Source organism: Podarcis erhardii, assembly GCF_964252035.2.
Source record: "Podarcis erhardii genome assembly, chromosome: 3".
NCBI classification, from domain to species: domain Eukaryota; kingdom Metazoa; phylum Chordata; class Lepidosauria; order Squamata; family Lacertidae; genus Podarcis; species Podarcis erhardii.
In genome coordinates this window covers 39,486,039-39,506,731 of record NC_138507.1, presented here as the reverse complement: position 1 = coordinate 39,506,731, position 20,693 = coordinate 39,486,039, and the positions used below count along the sequence as shown (strand labels likewise).

The window sequence follows — 20,693 nt, the reverse complement described above, 5'->3', positions numbered from 1 at the left end:
GAAGTGAATGAAGATGGAAACTCATGATATAGCAGTGTTTTAAAGGCCCTCCTGAATGGCAAGTAGGTTTACTGGCTCCACTCAAGAAAACATGGGAGGGTAGTGCACCAAATGGGCTTTCAAGTCCCCCACTTCTGAAAGGTCAGTGTGTGATGGGGCATGGAGGGCTACAACAGTTGAGGAAAATTGGGGGAACTCAGCAGGACTGCCTTGAACAAGTGGAAGTGTCTTTTCACCATGAGCGCAGGAGTGGTTGCTCTGCCTGCTGCTCTGTATCCTTCTCCTTGTACAGAATGACCTCCTTCCTCACTGCTGCCCTCCTACCAGTTGCATTAAGTCAGAAGTGATCTCGAAGTGGCAACACATTCTCATTCTGTTCATTAAGAGTTCTTCCCACTGCATTGCGCCTTCTCTTTTTGAGGAAAAGCCAGCCTCATCAGAGAAAGCGATCCTAAGCAAATGGTATGCAAAGGTACGAACTTTGGGCTCTTGACACAATGTCATGTAATTAAAATGGAAATTTGGGGTGGTGCATTGAAAGCCCACCTCAAACCAAACCAAACCAAGTCATCTTGCAGAAGTAGGCAAGGTTCTCAGTTAGCGTAAATCACTGGTAAGATGAATCATTGCGAGAGTGAGCTGTTAATAGCCGAAGTGACTGAACAGAACCCATCCACAATTCAAGCAATGTTGACAGGAGACAAACCATTTACATAGCAGGCTATTTGCATAACTCATGCCTATAAAGCGGCAGTTCTGCTGCACAGTGCTGCAAACCACACACACAAAGGAGTAAGTTGCAGTGCTTAAAGAACTGAGCAAACATTGGAGTTTTCCACTTCCATCTTTAAAATATTCCAAGGAGCAGTGCAGGCTGCACGCTTAGTACAAACATCATGCTTACTCCCAGGTTTTAAGCAATTATTGTTATGCGAATATGGATTCAAGCTGTGCCGAGACACACTGCAAGGCATTTTCACTTTCCCTGCTAGCTAGTTTGACAGGTTAATCATTAACAAAACTGCCAGGCAATTTTTTCCCCCTTACCGTTATTGCACAGATATATTCTCTCTTGCACACTGGGATGAAAGGGAGACAGAAATAAATTTGGCACAGCAACAGATGTTTTATTGCTCTTCGGAAAGTGCTATTCATCTTGCAGAACAAAGCAAAAAGTAAAAAGGAAAGGAACGCAACTCTAAATTTCTATTCCCCCATAAACAGTTGCAAGTAAGACATTTCCGAATAGCTCAAAGCAAGGATTTAATAGGCAATTTTTACAATCTCCGTTTTTGAAAAAAGACAACTACCATGTAGGGCAGCTGTTTGGGGTGGGTGGGGGGAGAGAAACAAAGAGAAACACACTGCTTTTCTGAACCACTTACTTTATAACTGTTCCTTTGGTGCCCCCTGCTGTTGTCAGCATGACTCTGCTGGTGAGGCTTACACGCAAATCATCCTGGTCCAAACCGAGGAGCTCTGCACAGCATTCCAGAGACTGGCTAGATTTATTCTTCAGGGTGCAACCACCTATTTTTAAAAGCAAAAGGGGGGAAAACAGCTAAAAAGTGGGTTCCAAAAAAATCATTAAAGTAAGTAACCAGCAACTGCCTACAAAGTCCTTTTCTTTATACAGCTACTTGTAACACACAGCACAAACTATTCCACAAAGCATGAATGAACAAGGCAGAATCACACACATAATAATAGGCATATCTCTTAAGAAAGAAAAAAACCATATTTTTTGCTCTATAAGACTCACTTTTTCCCTCCTAAAAAGTAAGGGGAAATGTGTGTGCGCCTTATGGAGCGAATGCAGGCTGCGCAGCTATCCCAGAAGCCAGAACAGCAAGAGGGATCGCTGCTTTCACTGCGCAGCGATCCCTCTTGCTGTTCTGGCTTCTGAGATTCAGAATATTTTTTCTCTTGTTTTCCTCCTCCAAAAACTAGGTGCATCTTGTGGTCTGGTGCGTCTTATAGAGCGAAAAATACGGTAAATCACCACACACAAACAAGGAATCCTCTGTGTTCCTTTGCTGAAGCGCACCAACGTTTTACCAAAGGAGCAACACCGCTCGATGCAAAATGAAACAAAAGTTACTGATCTAACCAGAAGTGCTGCCAGCTTCTTCAAAATCAATATTCCCAAGGTGTAGAACGCCAGCCACCACCCGGAAGAGATCCAGCTTCTCTTCATCATCTAAGCCAATCTTCTTCATCGCAGTGCACATTCTGTTAAAGTCTCCGTGATCATCAAGCAGAGGATCTTTCAGGGAGCCTGATTTCAAGTACTATAAAAGCAAAACAAAAGCAGTCTCAAAATGCTTGGAACTAATATTTCCATTGGTGAACATCCAGCCAAAGCAAGCAAAAGTGTATTTGATGGACAGAGCTCAGAAATACCACACATAAAAATCAAGATTTGTGTTCTAGCAAGGTTTGTCTAGCATTATAGATCAATGTGGAGGACGATGCTGAATGTGGAGAAAGGAGTATATGGGGCAGAGTGATCTGAAACTTCACAAAGATCTACCAGAAGAATGTATGGAAGTAATGTTAAATATAAGAAGTATCTTCTCGTTTAGAAAATCTTCAAGAAAACAGCCCTTAAGAGTGAGGGCAGGAATTATTGTCCTCACTCTGAATAGGCTTCATAGCATTCTGACAGGGTAGCGTGACACTGTCACAGATGCTACATGATCCTCAACTGTTTGTTGTCACATAATCAGGTCAAAGCAGCCTGAGAAAGCAGCCAAACATTTAGGCAGTAATCAAGTAGCTGCATAAGGAGGAGCCAAGGACAAAGGAAGTTGCCTCACACTAATTCAGATCATTGGTTGACCTAGCTCAGAACTGTCAAAGCTGACTAGGAGCTCACTCCAGTGTTTTGGAAGGGAATCATTTGCAGGCCTACATGGAAATGTCAAGGGTTGATCTTTGAATAAGTTCTAACACTGAGCTACAGGCCCATCCCCATTTTGGCCCCCATAAAATGGAACAAAAATGTCTGCTTGCGAACATTTGGTTCAGGCCCAATATTAACATTCCTCAGTTTTGGCACAAGAAAAGTCAGGCGACAGCAATATACGTAGATTATGAATGAAGTGTGGGATCATAAAATTCAGCAGAAAAACAAACACTGGTCTGGCAAACAGAACTGTGTATAGAAGTCCATAGCCCAGTTCTTATGAACTTTTATAGTGCATAAGAATTCACCAGGCAATGGGTTCTTTGTGGGGAGGGAAAGTTACACACAGTTATGGTTATTCAGCTGTTTTGAGTTCAAACATCACACACCACCACCACCTCTAAAATCTAAACATTTTAACTAAAAAGCAAGCTACTACATGCAAGGGTGTGGGGAAGCATGCAGAAAAATAATCCTTAAATCTTAAAAGTTCACTGTAAACCCAAAGAGAAGATGCAATTTGACTTGCATTGTACCCACTTTAATCCCAAACAAGGGAAACACTGATCTAATCATCTAAGAATAAAAATGCTAACATGCATCTGAAAAATTCACATCACGTAGCAATTTAATGAAATTAAAATTTCAAATTATACAAAGTGATCACCTCATCTTCCTGATAGGAAAAGGATAAAAATAATGTAAGCATTAATTGATTACTCCGCTTACTATTATTAAAACATGTTCAAGGAGGTTTAAAGATGAAACAACAAAGATGACTTATACAATGGAATAGCTTGATGAAAGAGAATAACTTATAGTTAGAAAGGGCAGGTGACATTCTTAGGAATCAATTCCAAGATCCATACTGAGATCACAGACTATATATTTGTTTAAAACCGAAGACAGAATTTGCATTCTAATATACCTCTGAAAATAGGTCATCCTTCAAGATCACATATCTATATTTAAAAGGATCCCTGTATTTACAAGATGGATCTTCTCTTCATTTAACATTAACAATCCCTTCAAGTTTTGACACCAGGCTCATTCACATGGCTTTTAGCCCACAACAACCAAAGCTTTTGATCAGTACAGGGGTCAAGTAGATGTAAAAGACACATATCACCCACTGAACTGAGAGGAAGTTAGTTTTTTCACATGGCATCCACATAAGATGGACGGGTGGAAGAAAAAAGAAAAGTCAGGGCTCCCCGCACCTTTAACAGTTGAACTGAAGAGGGAATTTCAACAGGTGAAGTTTGTGACACAGCAGAAACCCTATCCCCTTTTTTCACCTGACCACCCTTCACCCGCACCACAGCTGTGAGAGCATGTCTTACGCCAATGATGGCCAAACTTGGCCCTCCAGCTGTTTTGGGACTACAATTCCCATCATCCCTGACCACTGGTCCTGTTAGCTAAGGGTGATGGGAGCTGTAGTCCCAAAACAGCTGGAGAGCCAAGTTTGGCCATCACTGTCTTATGCAGTCCGTGGCTAAAAGTTTATTTAAGACCCTCAAGTGCCACTGGTCCAAGCAGTCGTGTGAATAAATACATAGTTATAAAGCAATGCCCACTCATGGCTAAATGAAGTTGGTTGTGCATTCTTTATATGACTGATCCTTTGGAGAGAATACTGTCATTTTTATTTAATTTTTTAAATTATTACTTACACGTGTCTTATAACAGTAATAAAAATTAATGTCTCCGCACTACATAGCGATACTAGGAGTTGGGCAAATTACTTGATTGGACATTGCAATAGCTCCAAGTTACCACAAACAGATAAATTAATAAATAATCCTAAAGGTGCCAGTACATAAGCTAAATGTTCTCCAATGTGCTTTCTGGGGTACGAATATAAACCATTCCTACATGCCCAAAGAGCATTGCAAGTTACAGAGAGAAACCATGAGTAGCTACTAACCTAAGCCCATTTTAGGCTTGTGGTACCAGCACTTCACTATAAGCCTGATGCTATGCTGCCATATTAGCGATAAAGCACTGACGTGGCAAGAAGATTTGCACTGACAAAGGGATTTTCCCCCCTCTTGCCTCACTAGCTAAGACTTCATGGCAGCCCCCTTGTAAGAGCAACCAATAATGGACCACAATTGCAATTGTTGTGGGCACTCACATGGGAAGTGAAGCATTTCTGTGAACAGGTACCCACCTGGAGGCTATATACTGGCGATGACTAGGGAGTGGGAAGGTAGGGAAATCAGGATCAACAACCCAGCCCAATAGCATACCTTTATTGAATTTTGCTTTTCTGCTTCTTTAGTTTACTGAGACCAGCATTAAAATATACACTCTGTACGTTTGGGCTTCTGCAGGTATTTAAACTCAAGAATGTAGTGAAATGTTAAACTACACAGCAAGCAAAAAATACCTGCTGTGTTGTTGTTGTTTAATTTCTTTAAATAGTCAGATTGGGGTGGGGTGGGGAATCCAATTGGGTATTCAATTATAGGCCACTTTCCCTAAAGAATGTGTGCCAACGAAATTTCAGTGGCTACAACTTGGGCACATAGGCAAGAACAGAACCTCCCAAGATTAATCCATATATACATGAATAAAAGTTCGGTTCATAAAGGGAAGCCACAGCTGAGACAATGGGTCCTAGTTGAAATGCCCTTACATAGAGCAGTGGATAGGTTTTCCAGCTGCACATTAGGATCTGCATGCACTAACAGATGGCTGCTGTCATTTTTGACAGTGCCAATCATTTGTCTGAAGTAGTAGTGGTGGTGACATTCAGTGCCTGTTCTCAAACAAGGATCAGTGCTGCCAAACTGCTTGCATACAAAGCAAAAATAAGTTGTACCATGTGAACCAGATGTGAAATAGCAGCAAGCGATGGCGGCAGCAAATGCTGCTGCTGCTTTGCAAAGTCTGAGCTTTTAAACATGAATGTAAAACATACGGAGTAGCTCTCATACCTGAGGACTTTTGCGGTTCTGTAAAATTTGCTTATCTGTTTCTTTGGTGGCAAAGTACTGAGTGCAACCACGATTCAAATACTGTTGTGAAGCAAAGGAAAACAAAAGATACAATTAACAACAAAAACTATAGAAGGAAGTAGAAAAATATGGTGTATCGTCATCATGTTACAGGATGTAATTGTAACATCATGTTACAGAATTGTAAATTTGCCTTGAGGCCTACTTTATGGTCTCATTTACATCCTAAGGTAAAGGTAAAAGTAAAGGGACCCCTGACTACTAGCTCCAGTCGTGGATGACTCTGGGGTTGTGGAGCTCATCTTGCTTTATTGGCCGAGGGAGCCAGCGTACAGCTTCCGGGTCATGTGGCCAGCATGACTAAGCCGCTTCTGGCGAACCAGAGCAGCGCACAGAAACGACGTTTACCTTCCCACTGGAGTGGTACCTATTTATCTACTTGCACTTTGACGTGCTTTCGAACTGCTAGGTGGGCAGGAGCTGGGACCGAGCAACGGGAGCTCACCCCATCACGGGGATTCGAACCGCCGACCTTCTGATCAACAAGTCCTAGGCTTTGTGGTTTAACCCACAGCGCCACCCGTGTCCCTCTGATTTACATCCTATTATACATTTAATTATTTGAAAATGCAGGTATTATTTCTGGGTTAGATCAAGACTTGCTCTTCCATGAATAGAAGGGGTCCTATGTGGAACAGACTGATATCCAGTGGAAGTTCCCACCAGTGGATAGGGAGGGGAGATTTGAGCTAAATTCTTCCTATGCCTGCAGCCCCTCAGCACCACTTTCCATACTGTTCAGAAGAACAGGCCAACCTTTCAGTGCAGATTTTTGGGGGTGGGTGGGATGGGGAAATCAGCATAAATCGCCTCTTCCATTCCTCCAGTGGAAATATTGCATGAGCTGTTCATGAGACCTCTGGATCAAACCCAATATACTTTAAAACCAGGACAGTGGAACAAATAGACCCTTAAAACGAAATTCAATCAGAGAAAAACAACACCCATGGACTGTTCATAATACATCGCTACAGCGAATTGTACGGTAAAAATGAACTAGAGCAAATAGCAATTTTTTAAAAAAAATAATTAAAGCAAGTCATAGTGGGCAGTATTTGTGCTGATGGAACGTTTTGTTACCACAATGCTGAATTCCTTCCTATCATTTTGATCTGATTTCATATTATGTGTCAGCCTGCAAACCATCCCACACCTTGTGTAACAGGACACTAACACAAATAAAATGCTTATATGCGTGAAAAGATCTAACTGATAAAAAATAAGTTAAGAGGAGAATGCATCAATATGATGACAAGTTGAAGATTCAACCACTTTAGGCACAAAAATCAAGGTTTAGTACAGGGGTAGCCAACTTGGCAGCTTCCAGTTGTTGTTGGATTCCCAACTCCCATCAACCCAAGCCAGCATGGACAATTGCCAGGGATGATGGGAATTGTAGTCCAGAATCACCTGGATGGTACCATGTTGGCTACCCTGGTTTCATGTCTGAATAACTTCACTGTAAGCCTCCTGCAAGATGGAGAAAAGTGGGGAGGAAGAACAATCAACTCACTCTAAAATTATCTGGCGAATTTAAATAAAGTTTCTCTCTTATATCTTCAGAGGCTCCAGCACACAGCCTGTAGAAAATATGGTAATTCCTTTCTTCTTTGCCTTGAACGCAGATCCTCGATTTCTCCAGCAGATAATGTGACACAAATCCACCAACTACTGAATTCTAGGAGGGGAAAAATAAAGCTTTTCTGAATGAGGAAATGGTTATGTTTAAAAGGATTTCCCAAATGAGATTACAGAAAGAAAAGGGAAGCTCCTGTGCAAACCTACCATGCACAAAAAAGTACTGATACCTTTTCATTGAAATGGATTTCGACAAATTTTCCAAAGCGACTACTGTTGTTGTTACGAACGGTCTTTGCATTTCCAAAGGCTTCTAGAAGGGGGTTGGCTATTAAAACAAGAAGAATAAAATGAAAGTGGCTTAATATGAATTTTTTCCACTTGAAGCAAAGGTGGGGAGAATAATTATTTAAAGCACAGAAAAGCAAACTCAATTTTTAAATCCCTAAACGTGTTACTCTCTCAAAGAATTTGAATAAAATTACATTTTTCAAAATAAATTATAAGCAGATAGATAGATAAACACACAGTCATTTCCACCCTTCCATCCTTTTTTTCAATACACAATTCAAGAAAGAAACCCTCAAGAAAATCTATAAGGCAAGTTAGATTTTGCTCCAGTTCTTAAGATGCTGCCTAGAAACGGTCAGCATTATCAGGTGAGCAAAAGCTAGCTTTGGACAGGAAAAAAAGTCACACATTCAATAGCTTGTTTAAAGCAACTGCAGCTGCATCCCCAAGCACATGAATTATCTCATTCCTTGAGAGAAGGACAATGCACAAGGCCTGCTAGCTGCTTCTGTGATCCCCAGATCAGGGCAACTATCTAATGATAACGGAAAGGACAGCCCTGATCCCATGGCTCAGCTACAAACACAAACAGAACCACTGGCCTTGCAACAAGCAGGTGCCTGGAATCTTGCCCAGACTATGGCGTTTAAGCTGCGCTGTCGCATCACTGGGCCAGCAAAGACTGCACTCCTCCTTCAGCAACTAACCGAGCCATCAAAAACAATGCAAAACAGCATAAGCACATGGCCACTTGCAATGGTGGACTGCTCTCCCCAGGGAGACCCCTCTGGCACCATCTTTATCTAGTTTTAGGCTCCAGGCAAAAGCTTTCTTTTTCACCTGGGCTTTGGGCCCTGGATTTGAAGGCTTTTTAAGTATCTTTGGACTCTTCTAGTGTGGCAGGATCTGTAAGTCCTGTCTTTTATTGAGGTTTAAAAAAGTTTTTATTCTGCTTATTGCAGTTGGTTTTAGTATTTCTACTGAGCCTATGAGTTACTTCCACGAGTAAAGCAACTAATAACTGATACAAAATAATAATAGTAGTAGTAGTAGTAATAGGCTATAGTTTCCCAATGGTAAGGAAATTTTCCACGCAGGGCAGGTATGAGGCAAATTAACAATATTAAGCAGATGCAAGCATCATTTGTACAAAACAAAGCTACTGATATCGCTCACTGCAATATCACCGTAAGGCAGGGATGGGGAACCTGAGGCCCTCAAGATGCTGTTGCACCACAACTCCCATCACTCCTCACCAAGAGACATGCTGGCATGCTGTTAAAGGTCCAGCACCAGTGGGGAGGCCCACATGTTCCCACACCTGTTCTATAATTGTCCTGCTTGACCAGACCACAGCTTACATAGTCCAGCATTCTATTTCCAACAGCAGAGGCTTCTGGGAAATCTTAAGAAAGGTATATTTATCACTGGCTCTGCTGTATCTCCCACCATTTGGCATGTAATATCAAGCCTCAGCAGGGATGTTGCACTCAAGGAAGTCCCCATTTAGGTCCCGTCCTCCTCAGATTCACATTACTGCTACACACACACGTTTAGCTAATGCCACATTTTAAAATTGCCTTTGCCTCAGAAAACAATGTTTTAGGAATTGGGAAAGGGGGGGGGAGAGACAGAAGTACAAGCATTAAAAAGGAATTTGGACTTCTGTCTCTAAGGATATTTAAAGAAAACAAAAAGTACTGATCTCAAAATACCAAAGAAAAGCAAAGATGATAGCTGACAGCTCTCAACCAACTTTTTAGTTTTCTTGCATGTGTGTGTTTTTTCTTTTTTTATCCTTGATTTGTAACACAGAAAACAATTTGGGTTGGTAGGTGACCTTTCAAGCTATCCAATTTGTCAGGCAAACACACAAAAGAATCACAACAAAGACTCAATGTTTACAAGTACTTCAAATGTGAGAAGATTTTTATTTTTTTTTGAAGAGGCTACAAAAAAGGCTTTGTGAACAAGTCCTTCTGTTGTAACAATGCAGCCACACTGCACACATGCATGTTAAGATGTGCAAAAGAAGACGGGTGCTAGTGTGCAGCAGTGGCAGCTGTTCTAGGTAAGATTATTTTTTCCCAAAGCTTCCTCCCCAACCCTTTTGCAAAAAACCTCAAACCTCTAGGTAGCAGGGTTCAGGAACTGTGCAGCTTCAAATGCTACGTCCAACTGTCAGCCGTGGATTTGGAATGCCTATATATTTGACTGTTTTTAAGAGACATCGTTCTCAGGTCTTTCATCATTCACTAAAGGTGGACACATTGCTCTCTGTTTGACACTGGCTAGAAAGCAGGGAGAGAGATGCTCAATCTAGCCCCAGTGCACAGTGCAATGTGCCCTTTCGCAAAGGCTCAAATGGCAGGACTTCCCTTTTTTCTTATGTATCTAAATCTATCTTTCTTTCTGTCCATCTATCTATATCTGTCTGTAACATCCTATGGGACAATTTTAATTGCCCAGCTGAACAGGAGAATCTTACTCTCACATTTTATAAAGACCATAATGACTCATTGAAAATCAGGCATAAAAGAATTAAGAATGAAATCTGGCATAAAAGAATTAAAAACTGCAGGATGGTACCAAAGGTACGGAAGGTGGATGGCTCTATCCTTTGCTCTGCGCCATTCTATCTTTTGAAGCCTTTGAAAGAGGGATGCAAATTTGGAGAAATTCTTTCTCATAACCCTGCCATGGATTCAAACCTGCCGTTCGCAGAAGGAGTGCTTCTCACCTAAGCCACCTTCAGATAGTCTCCCTGCAGAGAACCTACAGGTGGGAAGGGGAAGTGGGACTGTGCCACTGGCTCCGCTCTCAACATTCTGCATGGAAGGCACTAGCCATGCTCCCTGGACATCCATCTGCTGACGGTTGCCCAAGCATGCACTTTCCCTATGTATGGACAGCCAGGGCAGGAGGTGGGGCTTGGCCAGTGGCACATGGCCTTTTGCTTCTTTAATCCATGCATAGTGTCTACATGTGGATAATGCCTCGGTGAGACTACAGTACAGAGGTGGGGGATCGTTTGCAGGTGGTCATATTCCCTTCTTCTGCAATCTTCTTAGACTAGTTTCTACACACATTCATACTTGGGCACTTTCTGTGCTGGAATGCTCTCCCCAGATTGTGGAATGCTCTCCCCAGAGAGGCTTGCCTGGCACCATCATTACATGTTTTTAGGTGCCAGGCAAAAACATTCCTCTTTACCCAGGCCTATGGCTATTAAATAATCTATGGCCTGTGAAAGTATGGCGGAGTGGACTGCTATTATTATGATTATTTTACTATTAGGCTGTCTCTCAGTATGTTTTTTATTATGTTTTTATCATTGATGTTCTGTAATGTGCTTTTAATGTTGTACACTACCTGGGATCTTCTGGTAGAGGGCAGTATATAAATTGAATGAATGAATGAATGAAATAATATACACTCCTCTCCAGCAAGAAAAGTAAGAGCTAGAGGCAGGATCATAGTTCAAGGGAAGACTTCTGGGTTTGCAGAGAAAGGTTTAGAGTAGGGTTTTCCAAAACTCAGTTCTCCAGCGGTTTGGAGTTCCCATTATCCCTGACAACTGGTCCTGCTAGCTAGAGATGATGGGAGCTGTAGTCCAACAACAGCTGGAGACCCAAGTTTGGGAAACATTGGTCTAGAGGGTGACTTTTGGCCTCAAGGCCTGAACCCATTTCTGCTCTAATGTGGATGAGAAGAGTGACTCCAAACCCAGATAAATTATTTTTCTCGTATGCTATTGCACAAGACTTTGCCCAAGCTCCAAAACTTTTCATAGCCCTCTCATTACCGGCTCACTCATTCTGTAACTCAACCCTGACACACTGCAGTGAAGAAGTCTTCCACTGGTACTAGTACAAGAGTTCATAGAACAGGTTCAGGTTCTACTTCCACAGATAGTTGCTTTTGCATCCAAGGCCCTGAGTCTGGTGGCAGTATTTCTGATTTGGATTTAAAGAGAGAAAGGAAACTCATTCCCGATTCCTACAGACCATAACCATTCCGAGGTCAAATGCTGAAAGTGCCTACTGTTTGTCAACTGAAGCTTGACAGAATGAGACACCCTCATATTTGGTATCTTGGTAAGATAACTGGGCACATTCATGAGTATACTTTCCAATACATGGCCTGTTATAAGGATGTTATACAACACCACATTTCAAAATGGCAGTGTGATACCTATTTCTTCCACCTCAGCTAGTTATTGTTAATTCATACAAATGAAATTTAAGCATGACAAAGTACCTTCTACAATTCTGTCATCAATATCTTGACCACTGCCATAGGATTCAGTCAAATACCTACGGGAGAGAAAGAAAAGAAACGTTATCAAATATATGTTTTCATATTTATATAACCACCACCACCCCAGGAATAATTATCGAAGGGTGGCTATATAAATTGGATTAAATAAATGTCACCACTTTTGCATTACTTTACTTGAGGAACAGCAGACACTGCCATTTCCCTCCTTTCTCCCTGGTTTGTGGGCTGCATCCAAAAGTTATGCAAGTGAAAGAATTTTTGTGCAGTCAGGACCTCCAAATTACAACTACCTCTCCTAGTAGGTGTGGAACTTTCCAGAAGAAAGAGTGTGGTGTGGCACCGGGATGTAGTGGAAGAGTGGAATTGGAAAAATCAGACAGACAAATACAAGGAATTCAGGAAGACTTCCCTGAGGGGTATGATGCCCAGGAAAGGGTTTTCAGTGACCTTATAGGCCTGCATTGGTGGGGGGGCATGGTTGAGAGGTTGGGAAAAAGCTGCTATATAAGCAGCGTTCACACATGTAACGTTTGGGTGGAACCCTAGAATGTATGTCCTGTGTCTGAAGAAACTGTTTTTTGTCGTAATATTTTTTATCCAATGAGACAGCATGGCACATTACTAGTGTCTTGGTATGGGAAGACCTCAGCTGAAGTTGACCTCTGGGTCCATCACTGATTCTCAGCCTAGGCAATTTCACAGGGCCATTGGGAATGTAAAATTATGTTAAACCCATGAACACCACCCCTGAGTTCCTTGGACAAAGGGCAATAAAGAAAAGTAAATTATGAGTGCAATGAAAGAATCATGATGCGTATTTTGAAAGCTTCCTGTCACCAGGAAGTCTCTGGGGCAGGTGGGGCTCCCTGTACATAATGGAATCACCCTGGAATTGCCATCCATGCTGTTTTGTGTATCTGAATTATACCCATTAGGAGTTTCACGATTTCTTAAGAGAGATTAAAACAGCCAGCACACAGTATTTTATTCAATGGTAATGTTTTCAACTAGATATACAAACCGTAAAACAAATTTAGTGTTTTCTGTCTTGCCAGCTCCGGACTCTCCAGACACAATGATCGACTGACTCATCTTGAGAACTTTCATATCACGAAATGCTTTATCGGCTGAAGTAAACATTTAAGAGGACATTAAAATGGATTCATATAAAACAACACAGATCAATGTTTTCATTAGCCTTTTGAACACTATGTAATGTTCTTGTGTAAGAATCATCTGAAGTAATGAAATCGCAATGTTTTGAAGTATTCACCTGAAGTTATTTACTTCCTGAGAATTCTTTCCAATACCAACAAGCAATATCATGCTAGACAGACAAATAATGCTACTTTATTTATTTACAACATTTATTTCCCACTTTTATACAATGCAATCTATAAAGTGGCTGACAAATATATGAAATTCACATTTGTTGTTGTTTTTAAGAAAACAAACACATTAAAGGAACTAGGTCCAAATAGAACAGAAGTAAATAAGTAAAAAATAAAATAGGAGCTGAAAGAGCCCTCAAGCTACCTGTCTTTAACATGGCACCAAAATGAACAAAAAGTGGGTCAGAAGCAAATGTTGTTTTGGAGGCAACACCACTGAAAGCACCCACCTCACCTCCGATGGGGAAAGCCCATTGGATGAGAATTGTGGTTAATGGGCAACCTCACAGAACACATTGCATTAATGTAACCTGGAGACGGCCGATGTATGGACAACAGATTAAGACAGCTGGAGTAGGGTGACCATGTGGATCTAGGGTGTGACTCCTTAAAAAGCCCACTCTGGGTGCAATAGTTTGCAATAACTACTAGTCAGTTACCAATACTCCTTTGGGGCACAGACGTTGGAACAACTTCAGTTGTTCTTGGGTGACACTGATTATCTGGATTCATTTCAATCTGGGTTCTAGTTCTGAGGCTGAATCAGCCTTGGTAGTGCTTTATGGAGAGAGGGACAGTGTATGACCCTGTTTTCCCCACTCAATCTCCCAGTGGTTTTTGATACCATTGACCACAGTATCCTCCTTGATCGACTGTGTGAGATGGGAATTGGAGGCGCTGTATTACAGTGTTCCTACTCCTATCTGCACAATCAAGTCTAGAGTAGCATTAGATGCGTGTTTTTCAACCACCTGTCAGTTCTGTCATGTCCCCAGTGCTACTTAGCATCTAAGAACCTAAGGGTCCACTTGGGATAATCTGACCACTCTTCTCCATATATTTGTTAACCTCAAGACTGGATTGCTGCAATGCACTCTATGTGGGGATGGCTGTGGCTGTGCTTCAGAAGCTTCAGGTAGTGCAGAATGCAGCAGCTAGACTGTCCCAACAGCATGCAACACCTTGGCTAAAACATCTGCACTGACTGGTCATATTAACCATGCCACTTTCAAGGCTCATATACAAAGCCCTGAACTACCTAAGGACCTTAACATGCCTTAAGGACTGCTTGAGCCCTTATATCCCAGCTTGATCAGTAAGATCATAGCGGGGAATACTGTTAATTGACTCCTAAGTTACAGAGGCCCAACTGGCCTCTATAAGCCTGCCATTTAGCATCACTGGTCTCATGCTGTGGAACACTCTTCCAGCAAAGATTCAGCAGGTACCATCACTTTTTAGTTTCAGGCATGCCTTGAAGATATTTTTAAGCAGAGAGGCCTAGGCAACTATTTAAATTTTTTGATCAGCCATTTAAACCATTTTGTACTGTTTTATGGTGTTTTATATTTTACTACATACACTACCGTGTTACGTTGCACGAATCAGGGATATAAAAATGCTTCTATAAATAAATAAGCAAGCAAGCGGCAGCTAGATCATTTTTCTATCAGACCATACAAAGCAGGCACACCAAACAAGGTTAATGAAAGGCACTTCTGGCTCCAGATGCTATGCAGGCATCCATGAGTGGACCTAATCCTTGAAGGAAATCATAATCCCAACAAGAACAAGCAAACTACCCTGACCATGTTCAGATGGACTTCCTACCAGTTCTCCCATCTTGTCTCAATTCAGATTCAGTTTAATTAGACTTCCTAAAATCCATTACTAATACCAGGCACCATCTTAGGACACCTTAGTGACAGGAGACAATTACCCATTTTTCTCTGTTTAAAACAAGTGAGAAAACACCCTAATATCATGAGCCAAATAAACAACGGGGAAAAATGCATCAGGATTGGAAGCAAAGGCAAAATGGTATACTACTTACCAATTGCGTAGACATGTGGGGGCAGTGTCCCTAGTGATCTACCCTGATACTTTTTAATAGCATCTGATGAGTAAAGTTTAGGTATATCAAAGTACGGGTTCACTGCTATCAGGATGTTGGCTACGTATGTCTGTCAAAAGAAAACATAAAAGAAAATCCATAACGGTGTTTCATTGATTTGCAATTTCTAAAGACTCTAGAGATCTACTACAAAATTCAAAATGAGAACGTGACTTTGAGATTGGACTCGTGTATCTGTCAGGTCAATCTCACTGCTTCAAGAGCCACTTGAATTCAGAACCATTTTGAATTCAAAGCATATATAACAACCGCATGTGTTTTTTAAAGCTGCATTTGTTAAACGTATAATCTGCAATTAAGAACCTTTTCCAAAATTGTGCAATTATACACCAAGCAATGAAATTAATAGCAATAATCGTAATAACAGCCCAATGCAGACAAAATATGTAATTTAGGATTTAGGGGGCAGGAGTGCAGAAAGGAGGGGAAATGTATTTGATATAATTGCGTATCTGTTTCTGGCACCCTTGCAAAAGTTTCTTCCTTCTATTTCACAGCTGTCATTTGCCAGAGCAGATGGTGGGGACTATGTGTCATTTAGTCAGAATTCATTACATGCAATCAGGCAATCTGATAGCTACATAAAAGATTAAGGTGGCCAACTGAGCTAGGAAGGGTCAGAGGTGGCATGTGCTTCTTTTGTTTTGTTTTTTAAAGGAAGGGGGAAATGCATCTTTGCTATTAACATGCCATATTCTTGTAATTCAGGGGAAGAGGGAAAACATGTAGAAAGGGGCTATGGGGCCATACTTTATAAGCATGGGCCATCTGAGGTAGAGAAACCTTTGCAGGTTTGCCTCTTCACACACAGGTTCCCCTGGATTCTGGAGCGTGGCTTGAGCCGTTGTTTGTGACAAACACCTCTACCTCCACATTTTACAAGTCAGTACAGTACTTACATAAATTCTGTCCTTACTGTATCGAACTTTTACATTGTGTAGGAGTGTAGCTTCATTTAAATACATTAGCGAACCTACAAGGAAAGCACAGTGATGTTTTATAACACAGCACACACACTTGTTCCAGTTTTTATTACCTTTCTTCATCTCCAAGTAGTACACAGAAAACAAATGCTCTCCCCAGAGAAGCTCCCCTGGTGGCTTTAGGCAGCAGGCAAAAACAACCCTCTTCTCCCAGAGCTTTGGCTAATTAAACAATCTATGGCCTTTAAAACTTGGGGAGGGGGTATTGTTTTGTTTGTTGTTACGCTGTATATTTTTTTATTTAATAAAAAATATATAAAAATAAACTTTTTAAATAAAATATAAATATAGAAATAAACTTATTTAATAAAAAATAAATACAATTATTATTATAATACACTCAGGCATAATATGTTTAAAATGGTACCTAAACATACATAGTGAGCCCTTGGGGGGGGGGACAAAAAATTTACGTTCCTCTCTTGGAAACACACCTACAATACAGCATATCAGGTGAAATGGCAAGACTGATGGGAAAGATCAGAAATCAGGAAAACCAATTTGTGAAAGACTGGATTATATTTTCAATATATTTGAGAGACCACTGTAAACAGTTGAAATCATTGGTAGGAATACAATGACACTTGTAAAGTAACATGAACTTTTTATATGATAGATATATAATAGATAGATTACAGTAAAAGATGCAGGGGGGGGGTGTCAAAAATTGAACCCATGGAGGGATGGAGGGAGGTCTGAAGGTTCGAGTGAACTTTGTTCTTTTTCTGTTTCTTTTTTGTGTGTATAATCTTTATGTAAAACTAATTTTTAAAATATTATTTTTTAAAAAATGGAAACATACCTACAGGAATGAACCTTACTTTTTGAATGGCTGTAGTACAGGCCATGATGTGTACAGTGAGAGCCAGGAAGCAGCAACAGCACTCTGCTAGAAAACTACCCTAAACCCACATTTTGTGCTCTTGCACAAAAAGCTAGTAATAAGTCTTTCAGCAGACTTTCTTCAATCATATGCGGAAAGGAGCAGTTCAAAATAAAATGTTAGCTGCCCATTTGTTCTCCAGGGATATATTGGGATAGCTTTCATTCTTTCCCCATACTATCTAACATCTAAACAAGCCAGTCAAGGGCAACACAGCTGCAGTTCAGATCAAGGTCTGTGTTGCTTTATTCTATTTGTTATATTTCTGACTCAGTGAGCTATACATCACAAAAATGTGTCCCCTCTCTGAAAAGCAAACCAGGGTGAACAGAGTTCATGGATTTGCACATGCAGTATCCCCACGCCCCAAACTTTTTATGTGCAGAAGATTGAATCCAAATTCCAACCTCCACAAATACAAAGGCTGTTTCCGCCTGCAGTGTTGATCCAGTAGAGAGATCCTGCTGGCAAGAGGTGGGAGAGAGCGGTCTTTTGCCAATTCCCTCTCTGTCCCCCGCACCTCCTTGAAGCCCTAAGGATCACCTTCCATGCTGTTTTGGAGGGGCTGCAAGAAGAAGAGGAAGCTATCAAAAGTAGCCTTCCTCCCTTCTGCTGGTGGGAGTGTGCCTTTGGTAGAATTCCACTTCAAGGATGCTCCCCCACCAGTGGCAAAGCCTGGTTCTGAGCCAGAGTGATTCAAACTAGGTTTGGGGCTCAAGACCCAAATCACTCTTTCAAGCAGAGTCTGGATCACAAGACAATATGCATCTTGTCTTCGGATAAATATAGCATATGGGTTGCCTGCAAAAATTAAAGATCTGAATGGGGAAATAAGTACAGCTGGCTAGCCAAGCCAGGTTTTACAACTTTCACTTACAATTATCTTCCACATCCTTCTTACTGTCTTCTTCTGCAGGAAAGACTTGGTTGATAGCAGCATGAAAGGTCTGTAATTGAAAAAGAAGATAATGTTGGCTTCAGCTATAAACTGAGAAGATATATGAAGAAACAATTTACATGAAAGCACTTTATTTAAAAACTGAGCTGCACGGGGGGAGAGGGGAGGTTCAGACATACCCAGTCAGTTTTTCTGACACACAGATTTCCCCAAAATGCTAATACCATTCAAATATCAGAAATACAAAAAAAAACAAAACACAAAAAAAACGGGGAACACTACAGATTGAGGCTACTGCATTTGTGTTAATGGTCATGAGTTCCTACCTAGGAAGTGTGGCAAACATACGGCAGCACATGGCTTAGTCCCATCTAGATTGAATTATTGCAAAGCTCTCTACTGGGGCTTCATCTGAAGAGTCTTTGGAAACCTCAGTTGAGCCAGTGTGCATCTGCAAGGATGTTGGAGATGACTGACCATTGATCCATATTACCTTCCCTTGTCCTCCTCAAGTTAGGCAAGCCAAGGTATCTTTCTTTGATTTCAAACATCCTGGATGTTTCATTTAATTAAGCAGCAAAACTGTTATATTTTGCCTACATCTACACTTGACTATCCAACTTGTGATGTTGCAGGTTGTGTTAATAAAGACTTTAAATGTAATTCAGCCTTCAGAAACATTCCAGTTAAAACAAACTGCAACCATGCACCACCATATCAAATATTTTGTCGACTGCGGGTTACACACAGAACTGCTACAACAACAGAACTGCTAATAATAACACTTGGTAGGCCCCAAACCCTTCTACTCATACACAAGGTTTTCGGAACTGCCCTTCTCTAGAGCAAGCCCACAACACCTCTGGAAGCCCTCCCACAAGGACCTCAGCATGGCACCCCATGGGTGCTAGAAGCTGCTACAAGAAAGGACTAGTGTCCTCTTCCCTTTGTGCAAATTGTAGACATTCCATCAAAGAGAAGAGAGCTGGGAAGTTTATGTGAGTGACATTCTATGCAAACTTGCAACTGGTTGAAATGCAACCAATTTATTTTAAACAAGCAATCACAGGTCAGTGCAGACATAAAAATAAACATATGGTTCCGCTGAGATCAAAAGAGGATCAGTTTTGTCAAGAAGAAAGCAGACGGCAGAGGGGGATAAAGAGCTCATGCTAAGTAAGACATATAGACAGTCATAATATACTAGATCCCTTAGCATACTTTTTAAACACATTTCCTAGATTACACATGTATATTTGCAGTGCTTGAGCATGTGTTTTCACTTCTGTGTATCAGCTGCCCCTCTCACCAGGGTACAGCTTTACTGAAAATGGTTTTCAGACACCTCACATCTGAGATTCTTTGAAAAATAATTCTTAAAAAGACATTAGAATTAAAATAAATTATAAATAAAGGGTATCACTGTCATCCACTTAAAAAGTGATATCCAAATTAAAATGTTTCACAAGGCTTCACAAGTTGACTTTCAGTACAATTCAGTAAAATTTAGCTATGACCAAGTCCCATTAAAATAAATGGGATTTAAGCTACGAATGAATGTCCGATTCTATCCCATTATCAGAGATCTCTTGATTTCCAAAAACATACCACTTATCTGCAATGCTGGTTGGGATTCAGCCAACATGTTAATCACATTAATTTTCATGGAGAAAAATGAAGTTTAATTTAATATAATATCAAAATACCACGTGACATTTATATAGCATTTCCATATTTTCAAGCTGCTTCACTTACATTATATTGCAGAAATCCTTACAATAACCCCATAAGGTAGATTAGTATTATTTACCTGCAGAAACAGGACTAAGACCAAGAGAATGGCTTGCCTCAGGAGACCTAGTGAACTCACGGTCCTACATGAACTCACAGACACAAAATGGTTCTTAGTGTGGACTGCTCTGGTCTAGGTCCAGTGAGGAAAAAGTGTATTAACAGCTAAATAAGGCTCAAATGTGGACAAGCCCATGTCTCATGGCAACACCTTCTGGAAGCCTGCATTTACTGAGAAATTGGACATATTTACAACACCCTCAACATTTTCTTGAGTCAAAATGAGAGAGTACCCCTAAACATTTATTTAGAAAAAAGCACTGATTATCGCCTGAGGAAAACCCACCAACTTCCTTCTCACCGGACTTCTTCCTTAGGAGATATACCTAGCTTTCCTGGCAGAAGGAAGCCTGTGGCTTCACCTCTTGACCTACAACTAGGATTTCCACCAACCATCAATGCGTTATTATTTGTTTTGCAGTCTTACATTCCAAATTTAGATATACAAAGGGTAAAAATAAATAAACCTACAACCTATTGATTTTCTGTACATTGTTTACCTGTGCCTCATGGATTCTTTGTGAGTCACGCAACAGGAACAGTTGCTTTTTTAAAAAAAACTGCTACAAAATAGCAACCTTTTCAAAATAATAACCATATTTATTAATAGCATTACTAACTTCAGGGAACTCTAGACATTATTTTAACCTCTGGCCCTCCAGATGTTGCCCAATTACAACTACCACCT

The 20,693-nt window shown here is 40.8% G+C and overlaps 1 protein-coding gene across 4 annotated transcripts in view; it reads right to left on the bottom strand.

Annotated features, from left to right (window-relative positions):
• The window catches only part of MYO6 (myosin VI), a 110,674-nt gene that overhangs the window by 54,174 nt on the left and 35,807 nt on the right, over positions 1 to 20,693 (bottom strand). For all 4 annotated transcript variants that reach the window (XM_081856797.1, XM_081856798.1, XM_081856799.1 and 1 more), the window contains exons 3-12: positions 18,134 to 18,203; positions 16,290 to 16,363; positions 15,310 to 15,439; positions 13,106 to 13,211; positions 12,064 to 12,119; positions 7,743 to 7,840; positions 7,448 to 7,612; positions 5,854 to 5,934; positions 2,111 to 2,291; positions 1,386 to 1,530 (exon numbers count right to left, since the gene is read on the bottom strand). In XM_081856797.1, coding sequence (XP_081712923.1) covers positions 1,386 to 1,530; positions 2,111 to 2,291; positions 5,854 to 5,934; positions 7,448 to 7,612; positions 7,743 to 7,840; positions 12,064 to 12,119; positions 13,106 to 13,211; positions 15,310 to 15,439; positions 16,290 to 16,363; positions 18,134 to 18,203 — 1,106 coding nt within the window. The remainder of the gene's footprint in view (positions 1 to 1,385; positions 1,531 to 2,110; positions 2,292 to 5,853; positions 5,935 to 7,447; positions 7,613 to 7,742; positions 7,841 to 12,063; positions 12,120 to 13,105; positions 13,212 to 15,309; positions 15,440 to 16,289; positions 16,364 to 18,133; positions 18,204 to 20,693) is intronic.